This window comes from Malus sylvestris, chromosome 5 (assembly GCF_916048215.2).
Source record: "Malus sylvestris chromosome 5, drMalSylv7.2, whole genome shotgun sequence".
Taxonomy (NCBI): Eukaryota; Viridiplantae; Streptophyta; class Magnoliopsida; order Rosales; family Rosaceae; genus Malus; species Malus sylvestris.
Window position 1 is genome coordinate 2,269,070 of NC_062264.1, and position 15,691 is coordinate 2,284,760.

Below are 15,691 nucleotides of genomic sequence, written 5' to 3' on the forward strand. Positions count from 1 at the left end.
TAACCAAGCACAAATAGAACCTACTATTTTAGAGACGTGTGGCATGTACATCTTCAAAAAAATTGAGTTTTATTTTTCTTATTTTCGAAAGAAATTTTTTTAATTATAAAATATGGTTTTTTATTTTTTCAGCCACAAGATACTTAGGTGGCACACATCAAAGCAACAATGGGTCTCATCTCATCTGTGCAACGGAAACAATTTTGAAGGATTTAATAGACGATTTTGATGGCAGAAGGCAAAGTGAGACATAAGTTTAGTTTCAAGAGTTAAATGGAAATTTTTTTAAAAACACCATAAGATATTACAACGATGACTAAAGAAATATAATCCAAAACATAACATTAATATCGAGAATAAAAACTGCAACTTACAAAAGATGATCATACACTATTTTTTTTGTTCAATACATTTATATTCATTAATTTTGTTTAATTATTTAATTGACAAAGAATAAAGTGAGTGTATAACGTAGAAAAATGGTGTAGCAAAGGGGACTCGTTGCATAAAGAAGGGGATTTAGATCCTCTCTGGATCCGGGATTTGGGGGATCAATGCATAGTAATTGTTTATCAAAGTTCGTGTAGTCATAATTAAATGTTTTTTATATTTTTAAAAGTAAATCAGCCTCGTTTTGCATGAAAAATATATAAAAAAAATATAACTCTTTAATGAATGATTACTATGCATTGATTCCAGAATCCCTAGTAAAAGAATCCGAAAAGGGTCTATATCCTAAACCAGGTACCATCAACAATTCAGGATCGCTTTTAGCTGCGGCTTTGGTTCTAAACAATTGGAAAATTCTGGTCCCACACTTCCACTCCACCCCTTTCCCATTGCACCCTAAAAAACTCCTTTGCAGTTTTCTCATTTTCTTTTTTTATTTCTTTTCTCACTTTTCTTTTTCCTTCTTTCTTTTATTTTTATTTTTAATTTGTAGAGACAGATTAGGCAAAATTAGCTATTCATCAACAGTTAAGTGCGAGGCACCAACCTTCTTCCGAAGAAGAAAGGACCGTTGCACCAACCCTCTTTCTTTTATTTTCGGTACAAACTTTTTCCCGTTTTGAATTTCCTTGTCACATATCTTCTCAATAGGTCACCATCATCATCTCTTCCTCTTGGATACATTTTTATGTATGTCTGAAGGGTAATACTAGACCAAATTTTAAAATTAAATTTACAAATCAAATGATGTGTCACCAATAGAAAATAAGCACGTTAATTAACACTTACGTAATAATCTAATTATCAATATCCACATCATTTGATTTACAAATTTTGATTTTGAAATTTGGTCTCCCTAAAATTACTATGACATAATTTTTTATTACTTAAAAAGAAATGATAAGGAGACTATCTCAAAAGTATGACTATATATGAACTCCTTGTCATATCATATTGTTGACTTAATGTTTTATAATATTGACATAAAATTTGACGTTGATTTGTAAGATGCTAGAAAATCCATAGAGAATCTCACTTAGATAGTCTCCTAAGCATTTCTCTACAATTAAACTATAAAAACGAATATTTATTAAAAAAACTAACGAAAAATATTTGAAAACTTTAGCTTTTAACCAAAAGGACAAAATAAATGTATAAGTAAATAGTACCATAAGTGACTTTTTAGGCTAAAATGTTCTTAACGTTTAACACTAAAAATGAACAGTATCAGAAATGTTTAATTAAAACTCCCATATTTATTATCTATTAATATATATTTTGTATGCATAACATATAAACCATTCATCACATAACAAATGTTTTTATGTAAGTGCATCTCCCTGCTCTAAAGGATTCTGATCAAACCAAACAAATCAAGAAGACCCCAGATTTTGGGTCTCACAATTATATCACCATCAATACTCTTTGCAGTGACACGTGGCGAATACACGTCGCCTATTTTCAGCCTAGACGCTTCTACCTCCATCCCTCCTCTCTCTCTGATTACTCTCTTTTTCTTACCATTTAAAAGTTAAAAAAAAAAAACTATATTAAAAGCTCTCTCTTTCTTTATGTATTTCATTTCTGTACTTCACGAAAACCATCGGAGAGACCAAGACAACCAAAACAAAGCCGCACGCAACTTTGATCATCAGCAACAACCTTGTACAGTTCAGGTACTTTCTCAAAACATTAATCTTCTCCCATTTTTCATGTGATTCTTGTTAGCTGCTCTGTTTTCTTACAAATATTTGTTCCGGGTATTGATCGGTTTAACTTTTCAGCTTTCCTTTTTCTTTTCTAAATTTTGCAGCAAATTGGTGTCATTTTTCAGAGCTAAAGTTTTCATCTTCTCTCAAAGCTACACCTTTCATGTTTTGAGTCCAAAATTTAATCTTCACTTCTTCATTTCCTCATCAGTGTCAAAATTGTTCCTTTCTTAATTTTAATTTGAGCTTTGATTGTTTCTCAAATGGGGTTTCTTTCAAAATTTAGAAAACAAAACTTTGAAGGGGTCTCTTTGATTGTTGATAATTTTCCTTCTTTTGTTTGCAACTCAGGTGTAACTTGCATAGGCTGATCACAAGGTGGAAGATAATAATATAATTTATTTGGAAGTTTTCATTTTTCTTTACAAAAAATAAATTAATGGGTTGATTTTCGTTTAGAAAGTGAGGGGTTTAATTTAATCTGGATTGGGATTACTTTACTATATATTTAATTCTGCTATGTCTCTGCAAGTTTCTTAAGGTGTTGACAAATGGGTTTGTGGTTGTACAACTTGTACTCAAGTTCCTTGTCGTTTTACCGCTTCCGTTTTCATTTTTGGTTTTCTGTAAATATTTGAGGTGTGTTGCAAATTGTAAATGCTTATCCTTGTTTCTCTCTCTTGATTGAGGTGGTGGCAGAAAGGAGGAACTTCTTCTGCTGGTTTGTGAAGGCGGTGTTGGTGGTGGTGGGATTTTTGGGGTCAGAGTTTTAGGAAATGGTGGGAAAAGGAAGCATCAAGGCTGACGACTTGACCTTGTGCTTTGAGAAGCTTATGATGTTTGCAAGTGCAAGTGGAAGTGCTTCTGGTGGAAGTGCTTCTGTTAGTGGTAGTAGTGGTGGTAGTGGTGGTAGTGGTGGGAAAATGAAGATGGAAGGAAGGGTGATGATCACTGATTGGAAGGATATTCCGATAGAGCTGCTTCTGCAAATCCTGGCGCTTACGGATGATCAGACGGTGATCCCGGCGTCTGGAGTCTGCCGTGGCTGGAGAGATGCTGTTTGCTTGGGCCTTACTCGCCTCTCCCTCTCATGGTATATGTTTTGCCTTCTCTATATTGTTCAAAGAATGGAACAAATATATTGACATCACCTATTGGCATATGACCTTCGAAAATTAGATTTTTCTTGCGCGCGTGTTACCTGTTGAAATAACTCCCTCGGTTCTAGTAACTTGCAAAATTATCAGGTATTTGGAAAAATATTGCGCTATCTGCCTTGCTATGCAATTATCTGTTTTTTTGTTGTCCCTTTTGATGGTGTTGTTGCTCTTTGGAACACAATATAATTCCTTCGGTTATTTTTATGAATTTAAAGTCATCTGAATATCTGTTTTTGGTTTTGCGTTTGCGTTTGTTTTTTTGTTTTTGGTTATGCAAAAAATGATTCTGTCATTAGGCCTGACCAGGATCAGACTGATTGTATTGCTTACCCATGCTGTCTAGTTGTACAGACTACGGTTAATTAACTTACTGGAGTTGGTAAAATTCTATTAACTAAGTTTCCCTATTTAAGGCTCTGTTCATACTAGTGATGTCTATGTAGATGAATTCTATCATTAATCTCTCGTGGGAGTAGATTTAGTTTGAAGAAATAGATGCTTATGTTTATACGCTCTGTTTAATATCTAGCTGGATTTTTGTATGATTGAGCATACAAGTTCTTTGAGAACTCACAAGGTATTTTGAATCCAGGTCAATGTATTAATTTGTTTTAAGTTGTTGGGAAAAGAGAGTTGCTGGTCATCACGCGTCTATTTTATTTTCGTTTTTCTCCTTCCCTCTCCCTTAAACTTACCAACCCAACACAAAGCAGGAGAATATGTAAGTACGTTGTTGATTCTCAACTGACATGGCGGTAACTGGTAAGCTTGCTAGGGTCTAGACTCTAGATGCATTCACTTACGTTAGAGCTCAATTCCTTATATGGAAGGAAGCACAACACCACTTACAGGATGCTGAATCAAACACGGTTCAGAAAGGAACTAAATATCATGTTAGCATTTTAGAACTATCAAAAGCCTAAGAATATACTCTCGGGGCGTGGAGAACTTAATTTCCCTAGATGCCAATCCTCCTCTGTTTCCAGAAAGGAGATGAGTGATGTAAATGTTTGTAGGAACTTTGTGAATTGATTTAAGCTCGTCCGTTTAAGATGTTCTAAATGCCAACTTAATTTGTTAACTATGTTTTCAGGTGCACAAAGAACATGAATAGCTTGGTCCTATCTCTAGCTCCTAAGTTTACGAGATTGCAGACTCTAATACTGCGTCAAGATCATAAACCCCAGCTTGAGGATAGTGCTGTTGAGAGCATTGCAAACTTCTGTCATGACCTGCAGGTCCTGGACCTCAGCAAAAGCTTCAAGCTCAGTGACCGATCCCTGTATGCCTTAGCACATGGGTGCCCAAATCTTACAAAACTAAACATTAGTGGGTGCTCGGCATTCAGTGACATTGCTCTTGAATATCTTGCTGGCTTTTGCCGAAAATTGGAAGTCTTGAATCTTTGCGGTTGTGTCAGGACTGCATCAGACAGGGCATTGCAGGTAAAGTAAAGATTAGATACTGATTTTATTTAATTTTTTGTGTATTAACTGAGATAGCTCTGTTAATACTATTAAGATCGTGTGCAGGCTATTGGGCGTTACTGTAGTCAGTTGCAGTCTCTGAATCTTGGTTGGTGTGAGGATGTAAGTGATGTTGGAGTTATGAGTTTGGCATACGGATGCCCTGATCTCCGAACTGTTGATTTGTGTGGCTGTGTCCTAATATCAGGTATTTGGGTTACAGTACTTGCTGCCTGTTACAGTTGGTTTTAGTGGTCATATTTCAAAAATGTTATATTTCCAAATGCATGGGTTGATGTCCGCATTGCAAAGGAGTATATGGCGCTATAATGAAAAGTTGCGTGGCCTTGACCGTGCTGCTTCAGAGTCGGTTATCACAGTCCATTGTTAACCTTATGGTAGTGTCACTTCATGATGTCTCAGTGCAATCCCTAATGTTTTGGGGGAAATTTTTAGGACAAGAACAGGTTGACCCGAAAATATTATCTGAACCAAAAAGGGAGCCCGTATAATTGAATGATCAGAAATTGAACACTGAAAATTTGTAGTTTACCTGGTTTTGTTGATGGTGATCACTTCTGATCCCATTATTCATTGATTGCAGATGACAGTGTGATTGCATTGGCAAATAGGTGTCCTCATTTGCAATCGCTTGGCCTTTACTACTGTAAGAACATTACAGACAGAGCAATGTATTCCTTGGCCCAGAGTCTAGTGAAGAACAAGCCTGCGGCAATGTGGGAATCCCGGAAAACCAGGAATGACGAGGAAGGGCTTAGGACTCTCAACATCAGCCAATGCACAGCGCTCACCCCTTCTGCTGTTCAGGCTGTGTGCGACTCATTCCCTGCCCTTCACACCTGCTCTGGAAGGCATTCCCTCAACTTTAGCGGCTGTATGAATTTGACGTCAGTGCATTGTGCCTGTGCTGTCCAAGCTCACCGCACCGCCAACGCCTTTCCTCATTCAGCTCATTGAACCGATGAACGAGAATAAGGGTAACAGTGAAAGGTGTTGCAAGGGCCGAGACCCCGTGACTACAGTACATATGTTTGTATTGAGATGTAATATATTGGTCGCAAATGGGAAGCAACCATTTGTTCGAACCTACGGACTTTATCTTGACTTATGTCAGCTTTTAGACATTGAATTATGCATCAGCTTTTAGACATTGAATTATGCCCGAAAATCATTTTCAAACATTCATTTCGTCCTACTAATATCTGTCGAAAACAAGAGAGAAAATTTAAAAGCATTTTTCTATATGACAATGCTCATATAGTAAATAATTATGAAGCTTTTAACTGAAATTGTTAGGGGCACCCGCAGAGGTGTGCCCCTTCAAAAATAGGCGTATGCCACTGTAAGCATCGAGCACACGGTATTCTTTAGTAAAAGGCGAAAGAATAGTTCGCTTTGTACTCAACACATGGCTCCGTGAACTGTCACATCAGCAAGCCGCTTTATTTTATAGTACCGTCTCCAGCTCCTTCTTGTTGCCCTGGTCGATGTGGGAACTTGATAGACCGCTTACAGCTCCTTTTTTGACTCTTTTACTAAACCTATACTATCCAGCTTGTAATTTTGTGATGCTTTGTTGGCCCTGTTGGGGTTAAAACATTAGCTAGTAAGATTACAAATCTATTTTCTCCGTATTTTACGAGATAAATCAGCAAACCAAAGTAAAAAATTCATATGAATGTTGGGGATTAACAATATATCACTGTACTCGGATTATATTTTCGAAAAAAGGAGTTGTTCCTCAATAATCAATATTATGAGGGCATTGGGTAAATACATTGACACACAACACTGGCTTGCGCCATTCTCTTGATTGAATTGAATATACAAAATCCTCCATTTCCCATATGATGTTATGTATCACTTGCTTTTGTACACAATCTCTTCATCATCGACATCGAATGCTGGATTACATAGGCATCTGAAGAGTCTGCCAATACCCTGCTAGTGAACAAAGAAAAAGAAAAAAATCAGCTAGGCCTTCTTTCTACTCTTTCTTCATTAGTCGATGTTGTTATATTTGTTTTTAAACACATATATAGATTCATATATATATATATGCTTTCGACATATAGCCTTAGGTGTATAGGATCTTATAACATGCCTGAGTGAGAAAAGGAGTTCTATATGATAGCGGTCGTGGTGAATCCTCTTCAAAACTGCTATCTGAACTACTTCCGTCATCATCCGTATCAACAGAACTTTTCCTTCTTGAAGTTCCACCATTTCGCGTCTGCTTTTCCTCCTTAAACCAGAAAAAATAAAAATTTGGTGTCAGCAGATCATCGGTGTGTACATAATATCCAAGTTCGATCACTGATTAAACAGTACTCCACATGTTAAATGAATTGATGTTTGAAAATCTCTATACAAACATGTAAGGGAATTTATATGCATCAAAAACCTTTGCACTCAAGTTTTTCTCTTAAATATACGATCGATCAAAATGACGGTTGCATCAAATGCATCCATGCCAAATTTTGTATAAGGATTTTGCGAAGAATTGTAATGCAGACCTGAAATATCCTTCCCAGATGTTTTAATGCCAGAGCACGAGCTTTAAGTTCCTCCTTTCTAACATTATTTTCCCGTAAAACCTGAAATCACATTTCGAATCATAAGAAGGATCTGCACTAATCTTTTGAACATAATTCTTGCCAACAAATTATAAAGCACTCATCCCCAAAGACACTGATTTCTTAGCTTCCAGTCACAAAAATATTGAAACCTTTTATCTGCTATGGTATTAACTTCAGAAGGGAGAGGTTATAAACTGACTCGGGTAAGAAACATTGCGGGAGATGGAAAAGCAAAACCAGTTCCACGAAAACTTTACTTGATGAAAGAAACAAGCACCCCATTGATTGAAAGAAACCACTAACCATTTGGCAAACATGCAAGAGCGTTACTTCGATGTCCACCACATTGAGTTTCCACAGCGAGTTCAAAAGTGTGTCTTTGTTTAAGCGTATATGTGATTCAACGTCATTTTCAGGGCCACTACCATCCTTCTTAAATTGCCGACGGGTTTCTTCCTGAAGTTGCAGTAACTGAAAAGCACCTGGATTCAATTTTATTCAATTTAATTAGTTGAAAAATAATTAAAAGTATTAAGGGCAGTGAATGAGGAGCAAACCTTTTGCAGCAGTCATCTGTGACTTCCAGAAATGTCCCTTATTACGAACCCACTCAGCCACGAATGGTACCCCTAGGAATATGGTTTTCTTTCCAAGCTCTTGTGCTGCTTGTCTTGAATATACGTAGCCAATAGTGTGCAGCATATCAACTCCGAAGGCTGCAAGTGTGACAAAGCATTAGTAATTTTTTCTACGAACTTACAACTTCCACACTATGATATAATCACGATTATATAAATTCATGATGCGAAAAACACCAATGGGGTGCCAAATGAGCAAAATACAAGAATCAATGTCAGTTGCATTTGACAAAGCATACAAAAGTTTTGGTAGAGTCGGTTTCAGAAATTCGTTCCCCTGAACACTTTCAGGTTTTAATAATATGGATAATTACTAGCTCAGAAACTAGTAGCTAACTACATAGAGCCAGAGTCATAGGATTTAGAAAGACAGAGAAAGCAGGTGTATAAAATCAAATCAAAGAAAGATGCAACAGCGAATGTCAAGAAATGCATGACTAATCTTTCATTTTAAGCGGTATAATGCGAGTTATGCAGGATTTGAAGTGATATATAAATTTCTTGTGCAGAACTTAAAAACACCACGTAAATTTTTTTATAACCGTAAAATTTATGCATATCTTCATTAATCAAATAAGAAAATAAAGGAATTATAAGTAGGCCAATGAAACTTAAGTTGACCTGCATCAGAAAGTCGTTTAGCTTCGGATTCAGCATGCTGTAAGAATCCCTCTTTGTCACCTAAAACATATTGGTTAAGGAAACCTTTGAGCGAGTTAGCAAGCTTTTCTTCTCTTTCTTTCTGAACGGCCTGCATTATATAGATGCATACTAAGGATGCCGTTTAAGATTAAAGAAAATAAACCAAGTGAAGATAAAGAATGTAGAGAAACAGTTGCATAAAATGATGAAAACCTGAGGCAATTAATGATACAACCAAATTTTAAGTTAGGCATGGCTATAAGATTGTCCGAGGATACTAGAACTATTTAAAACAGACAAGAAATTGTAAAGGAGTGGTAGGTTAAGAGGCTCCTTATGGGAACCAAAGTTTTTCAACCTACCACCCCATATAATTTTATATATCATGTTTTTGTGACTGTAAACTCCGCCTATGTCTTACATGGCCGGTCCCAAGCCCGGATAAAGGAGGAGGGGGAGGGCGTCAGGTAGTCGACAGCCGGCACTCCATGATCACATCGAATCCTTATGAAAATGTTTTTGTGACTGTATATATATGTAACCTGATATCTCATCTCTTATGTATTTCAGTCACATGCATGAGCAAAATGAACAGATGCATTTCTAAGGAGAAAAGATACAGGCATATAATGAATTCTGGAAATTACTCGCCTTCAATTTATCATGAACTTTCTCAGGGCTGTCACCTTCACCAGCTAATTGAGAAGAAGCCATTGATGCTACTGCTAGATGTCCTATGTAGTCCTCAAATAATTCACTTCCGAAAAGGAAAGCAAAGACAGCTGTGGGATCAAGCATGCTTTCCCTTGGAAGAGAGACATTGAATTATTTGAACATCAGGAAAGATAAATGCATGACAGATAACAATATACAACAAGACTTTCAAGTTGTGTTGCACATAGTACATATCAAATAAGGTAGAGAAGTTTTCGATTAACAAATTGTTTTACTGCTTAGTGTGCAATCAGAAGTTCTATGGATTTTTTCCCTGTACATGCTTTGACATTTACATTGAACACTGGTAAGTTTGTCAAGTGCACTTTCAGAAAGAATTTTATCTGCAGTTATCAAGAATGTCTTAGAGAGGTCGCACTTAGTGCGATGACAAGTGTCTTCGCCCATAAGCGGTAGGTCTCGGGTTCGAGACTTGGGAGCAGCCTCTCCATAAAATGGGGGTAAGGCTAGCCGACATTCACCTCTCCCAAACCTTGCGTAAAGCGGAAGCCTTGTGTACTGGGTACGATCTTTTTTATCAAGAATGTCTTAGATGAATAATGAAAAGAGAGTAGGATTCGCAGAAGAATAATTTATCTGCAGTTGTATCATATTCGTTTTCCTTACACGATAAAGAGCTCTAGTAACAAAGGCTGTGATAGGATCGCTTAGATATGTGTGTGTGCGCACGAGTGCTCGCACATGTACAAGCATAAGCAAAAGTAAGTGTTCTACCTAGATATGCAGTACTTTCCATTTCGATCATATGCATCTCTTTGCACCGGATCACTCAAAACCTGATAAGCTTCACCAAGTACCTGGTTCCATTTGATTCGTAAGAGGCTATAGAATTTTGTTACCTCGAAAAAAGGTAAACAAACAATACAAAACAAGGGCTCAAAGCAGTGGACTTGCCTGAAATCTTTCGGCAGCCTGAGGATCGTTTGGATTTTTATCCGGATGAACTTGCCTTGCCTGCACAAGTATTAGCTTCTACCTATTAATAAACAGAAGTTTACTAGAATTTGAAAATAAAAGTTGCATTATGTACACCAGGATTTGCACAAAAGAGAACATAAACCCCTAAACAAAGATCACTATAAGGCGATTCAGGTCAGATCGCTTTAAATGTACACATAGTTATCAAATTAAGGCCTCGTTAGGTGTCCAAGATCAGATTGGATTAGATTTGGTAACTTAGTAGATTCAAAGTACGTTGAAGCTGGCAAGAGATGCATGTCACCGTATCTAGTGAGTTATCGAATCCAATCCAATCCAACTCGAGACAGGAAACGAGGGCTAATTAAGATGATAAATGGAGGAGGAGGACCTTAAGATAATAAGCCTTGCGAATTTCCTCCTCAGAAGCGTTGGGAGTGACGCTGAGGACATCATAGTACTCAGTTTCTTTCACCATTCTTGCTTCAGCTGATCAATCTGAAAGCAACCACCAAGCTCAGGAAAGGAAACCTAGAGAGAGAAAAAGTAGAGAGAGAGAGCACATTGGCATTGCAGCGAGTGACTTTTACAGGCTCGGCTTTCCAGTTTCACAGAAAAGAAAAGAAAAGAAAGTGAAAAATGGAATAAGATAAACAAACCGCTTTTTCGCGGGAGCGGAAGGCAACAGTTGTTTTTAACTGTCTGTGTCCCCATAGAGTCATGGCCCATGGTGGCGCTTATGATTACGACACCATTTGCCATCTTACTTTCGGATTTTTAGTATTTTTAGATCTGTAATTATAAATTCAAATAATTAAATAACTAAGATTTAACGACTAAAATTTTTGTTGTATGTAATACTTCCTTGATTAGGGATTCAATATTTAAGATTAAAAGACTAAAACTTCTTTTGTATAAGATACAATAGAAACATACTAAAAGTTTTACTTTTACAATTTTATTTTTACGATTTTTAGTATGCATTAGTGCATAATATACAAGCTTTTTTATCCTTTAGATCTCTCTGATTGGGAATTCAATGGCTGGGATTTAACGACGCTGTATAGAATACATTGGAGATCGGACACACACTAGAATTTTCGTTAACTTAATGATTTTTATTTTATTTTCAAGGTTTTGGGAGCAGTCACTGAGTCAGTAACGAGTTGATTTCTTGGCTGTCATGGGCCTCTTTCCCTTTCCAAGTGCAGGTCCGTGTAATGTGGCTTTTGCATGGGCATTTTTCATTAAGGCGCCCCTGGTGGGGATTTCATTCGAAGGCTGGAACCCCACTTGCACTTCTTTCTTTTCAAATTCCCATCAAAGTGGAGATTTTTATTGCCTAACATTTTTCTTCTTTCTTTTCACTACAACATTTTAGATTAAGGGACGAGGTCAGACTCAGCTACACAATGTTCTCGCTATAATAATGTGGTATCTAATTTATTAATTATAAGAGTTGAATTTAAGACCCCTTGCATACAAATAAAAAGATATTATTGGATTGTATACAATGAAAACTTAGGATTAGTGTAACGACTCATCCCCAATTATTACGATTTTCATAATTTTAAAAAGTAAATTTACGAAAATACCCTTCGAGATAAAGTGTTGACTTTTATTGACTGCCATGTCGTGTCACGTACGACTCATTTTCTTGGTATGTCCTCGTAGTACTCGTCACTACGGACGTGTAGGTGCAAACGGAGCGCAATTTGGAGTTATAACGAATGAGATATTAACGTTTAAAGTCAGGGGCATTTTAGTAAATTAATTAGTTTCAGGAAAACACCAGATTTTTGGAGAAAAATCTGGAATGCCACGTGTGTGGCCTATATTTAAAGAAAGATGGTGATGGGCGGTGGAGATGGAGTATAAAGGAGGGAAAGGAGGGAGGAACCGACGAATAAGAAAGAAGAGGAAGAGAGGGTGACCAATTAGAAACAAAAGAAAGGAGGGGAAAGGAGAGGGGGAAGAAGGAGGGGAACTCGGACCCCCCTTCCTTGACCCGACAAGCCGGTTCTCCAACTTGGTTCCTTCATAATTTTCGACGCCAATTTCGGCGTTTTCCCTGCCATCCAAGGGCAGCCCCTCACCTGAAAACAACCCCTCTACTGCTCTTCTTTAACTTCCACTCCAAATTCGAGAGTTAACGGCCTCCATTTCGAGAGATATGGCACCGACGGCGTCGAAGGGTGAACGGCCGGAGATTTCCCATTTATGTATGCTTCAACTCCTACCACAACCACCAAAAACCTTCTCTATAGCCTAGGAACAAAGCCCAAACCACCTTCAAGGTGGCGGAACACCGGTGACAACAAATCGACGAACACCCAATCTTAGGGTTTCCAACGGGTTTTAGTGAAATTGGGGCTTTTCCTAGCCAAATTGACCTTAGTCACATGTATGAAAGTTACTATCATTGACATCTTCATTCTTGTAAAATTTGGTAATTTTTAGAAATAGTTGGATTTTCCGGTGAGTCAGGGTGGTCGACTGCCACCTGCGGCGGTGCGTGGGCCGAGATATCCCCTGACCTTCCTAGCTTAAATTTGAATACCCTTGTTCCATTTGTAAAGTCCGATGAATGAATTTCCGTCATTTAAACTTAGTTCCATTAAGGTTCGCCGCTTGATTAATATAGCAATCGACGATCCGACCATTGGATCGTCATCAAACTTTGATATGTTATAATATGTAATATTTGAGGATATTAGAAACTTATGGATCGGGAATCTGACATACGAATCTTTCCGAATAGGATATGTAAGTTACGTATTCTATTGATAAGAATTCGAAGACATGATTTGATAATTGTTCTAGGCGTCGATCGTTCATGACACCTTGATGTTTGTGCTAGGGAGTTGTAGCGCGGACTCCAGGTGAGTGGGCTTTTGGTTTTCTATATATATGTATAAATGTTTTCTATTTTCCCAAAAATTGTTTTAAATGTATTTACATTTTTAAATGCCATGTCATGCTTGCCTTTCATTTTATTATATGCATTGGTATGTATATGCATACTATTGTATGACGCTGTGGAGGCCAGGTAAGTTTCAGGTGAGTACTGAATGATGATAGTGGTTGCATTGGTTATGGTTATACGTAGAGGCATGTAGAGCTCATTATCCTGCACCCCGGTGTTAGTGCTCCCGCCTGTGGCCAGGGCATAGTCCTTCACGTGATGTTCACCTCATGCATCGCATGCTCACCTAGGATCCAAGTTTGGTGCACATCCTTGTCGTATAGACCACATTAGGTGGTTCTGACTCGTAGGTGACCCATGATTATTCACACAGCCATCACGTGATCGTAACACTTGAGCGTACTTATTTACACCCAGCCTTGTTGTACATACCACATTAGGTGGTTCCGACTCGTGTGCATGAATTCGTGAATGAGCTATAGGTTCAGCCGTACCAGTCACGTCAGGTTACTCCAGCTGGCATATCATTTTACATTGATTTATTTCACCTGACTTACTTATTTCATTACTGAGATACTTGACATGGCATATACGTGGTATTCACTACTATTGAACATGATTTCTATATACGTATGTATTATTATTTTCTGGGAAATTATATAGGTTTTACAGTGAGGGGTTATAATGTTTTCAAAAGGTTTTAGCTGCTGAAAGTTCTTATTGACAAGGATTCGTGGAAAATCTCAGTATAGGTGGCTACCTCCGAGGGTATGATCCTTATCCACACTACTGTACTTTACTTATGCTCTGACGTCGCGTGTGAAATGAGTTCATCCCCGCTCACAGCGCATTGTTGTATTTAAGTACTTTTAGGTTTAAATTTATTCACATTTTCCACATCATTATATTTTATGGCTTCGTCACCTTCCAGGTGTCGGCCAACACAGCTCGATTCGGAGTCCTAGTGGACATTCTGGGTCGGGGTGTGTCAGTTAGTAACGTCTTTTTCACATGTAAATAAGGGCAAAACTTTATGACTTCTAAAAAAATGAGATAAACTCTTTTCTTCCCTCTGAAAAAGATTTTTTTTTTTAAATAGTGATGTCCACACCTTTATTTTTACCTTTTATGCACTCTTCATTAGCTGTCGGATCGAGTGAATTGAAGAAGATCAATAGCCAAATATTAACAAAGATGTATGGAAGGAAAATATATGTGTGAATAGGGCTGGGTTCGGTTCGAAACGGTTGGATTTTTTGCCAAAACCGAAACCGAACCGAAATTTCGGTTTGGTTCAATTTTTTTTCAGTTTTTTTTCGGTTTGGTTTTTTTCTATTCTGTTTCGGCCTGGTTCGATATTTTTTTTTTCCTTCTTCTTCTACAAACACCTTTGCATTTAACCTTGCACTCTCCGGCGCTTCCAGTGAGCTTGTATGTTATCCAACATGTTGTGGGTCAAACCATCTCTACCTACAAAATCCAAATGAACTGAATCAGTAACCACTAACCAAAAACTCATAAACCTTCTTCCTATTTTCCTGCATTTCGAAGCTCTAAAGTCAAAAAAATTCATCAAGGAAAACCCAAATCGAAACGCTCTCCAATTTCACAATTCTCATTAAGAAGCAATCAAATGAATCAAAACCCAAATGAAGGTTGTAAAAGCAAAGGAAGGAGATTATCTATAGCAATGAATTTGAAAATAAAATCGCAATCAATACATGATTGTTGTAGAACCCATGAAATTGAAAAGTTGCATAACATTGTGTATATGTATTATGTAATATTCCTACCCATATACATATCTCCTTTTTGACTTCCTACTTGAACATGTTGTTTTTCTTACTTGCTGAGTTTCCTTGGTACAGGGAATTTTAATAATTCATGTCCCTATTCGCTTCAGAAAGTTCAGCATCCATGATTCAACACGCTTGGGTAATATTTTCACCACTTTGCATATAATAATTTCCCTTTCATTTTCAAGGAGGGATATTCAATTTTTGAAACTTTTTTCTGCTTTTGATAATTTTGCCCATTTGTTTCCCCTATCTTCTTCTTTCATTTTGGCATTTTATCGGAGCTGATTTGATTAGTGTCTGATTCAGCGAGGAAAGGCAACAAAGTTGTGGACCTATTTGCATGCCTCTGCAACACTTATGAAACCTCAGAAGATGAGTTGAGAAAAACAATGGAAATGGCTAACAGTTTAATAGTAGAAATTTTGAAGAAGAAGCCCGTTTCGGTATATGTATATGGGTAGGAATATTACATAATACATATACACAATTTTTTTCACACTTCTTCTAGGAAAAGAAGAAAAGCGCAACAATTTTCCCAAAAGAAGGAAAAGAAAATCGCAAACCCCATGAAATTGAAAAGTTGCAGAACCCATGAAATTGAAAATAAAATCTGCAAAACCTATGAAATTGAAAGAAAATCTGTAGAAC

At 37.3% G+C, this 15,691-nt stretch overlaps 2 protein-coding genes and 1 non-coding gene across 6 annotated transcripts; 1 reads left to right on the forward strand and 2 right to left on the reverse strand.

The window, feature by feature from the left end:
* The first annotated feature begins 1,961 nt into the window (after positions 1 to 1,961).
* Positions 1,962 to 5,987, forward strand: LOC126623197 (F-box protein SKP2A-like). Of its 3 annotated transcripts, none has more exons than XM_050291990.1 (5): positions 1,962 to 2,126; positions 2,859 to 3,252; positions 4,413 to 4,764; positions 4,852 to 4,993; positions 5,390 to 5,987. In XM_050291990.1, exons 2-5 carry the CDS (start codon positions 2,936 to 2,938, stop codon positions 5,761 to 5,763), a joined length of 1,185 nt encoding a protein of 394 aa, XP_050147947.1. In that variant the 5' UTR covers positions 1,962 to 2,126; positions 2,859 to 2,935; the 3' UTR covers positions 5,764 to 5,987. The 3 variants fall into 3 exon arrangements, with proteins under 3 accessions (XP_050147947.1, XP_050147948.1, XP_050147950.1); XM_050291991.1 differs by having other exon boundaries at positions 1,973 to 2,126; positions 2,849 to 3,252; XM_050291993.1 differs by lacking the exon at positions 1,962 to 2,126 and adding an exon at positions 2,163 to 2,210.
* Positions 5,988 to 6,103: 116 nt separating this feature from the next.
* Positions 6,104 to 6,220, reverse strand: LOC126624855 (U5 spliceosomal RNA). The gene has a single exon (XR_007624241.1). It is a non-coding gene; the product is annotated as a U5 spliceosomal RNA (small nuclear RNA).
* Positions 6,221 to 6,454: 234 nt separating this feature from the next.
* On the reverse strand, positions 6,455 to 10,951 carry LOC126623199 (chaperone protein dnaJ 10-like). 2 transcript variants are annotated; one of them, XM_050291995.1, is made up of 11 exons: positions 10,882 to 10,951; positions 10,710 to 10,816; positions 10,295 to 10,354; positions 10,115 to 10,197; positions 9,317 to 9,470; positions 8,645 to 8,774; positions 7,943 to 8,101; positions 7,689 to 7,867; positions 7,323 to 7,403; positions 6,911 to 7,051; positions 6,455 to 6,747 (listed from the first exon to the last, which is right to left on the reverse strand). In XM_050291995.1, exons 2-11 carry the CDS (start codon positions 10,794 to 10,796, stop codon positions 6,667 to 6,669), a joined length of 1,155 nt encoding a protein of 384 aa, XP_050147952.1. In that variant the 5' UTR covers positions 10,797 to 10,816; positions 10,882 to 10,951; the 3' UTR covers positions 6,455 to 6,666. The 2 variants fall into 2 exon arrangements, with proteins under 2 accessions (XP_050147952.1, XP_050147951.1); XM_050291994.1 differs by having other exon boundaries at positions 10,710 to 10,914.
* Between the last annotated feature and the right edge of the window lie 4,740 nt (positions 10,952 to 15,691).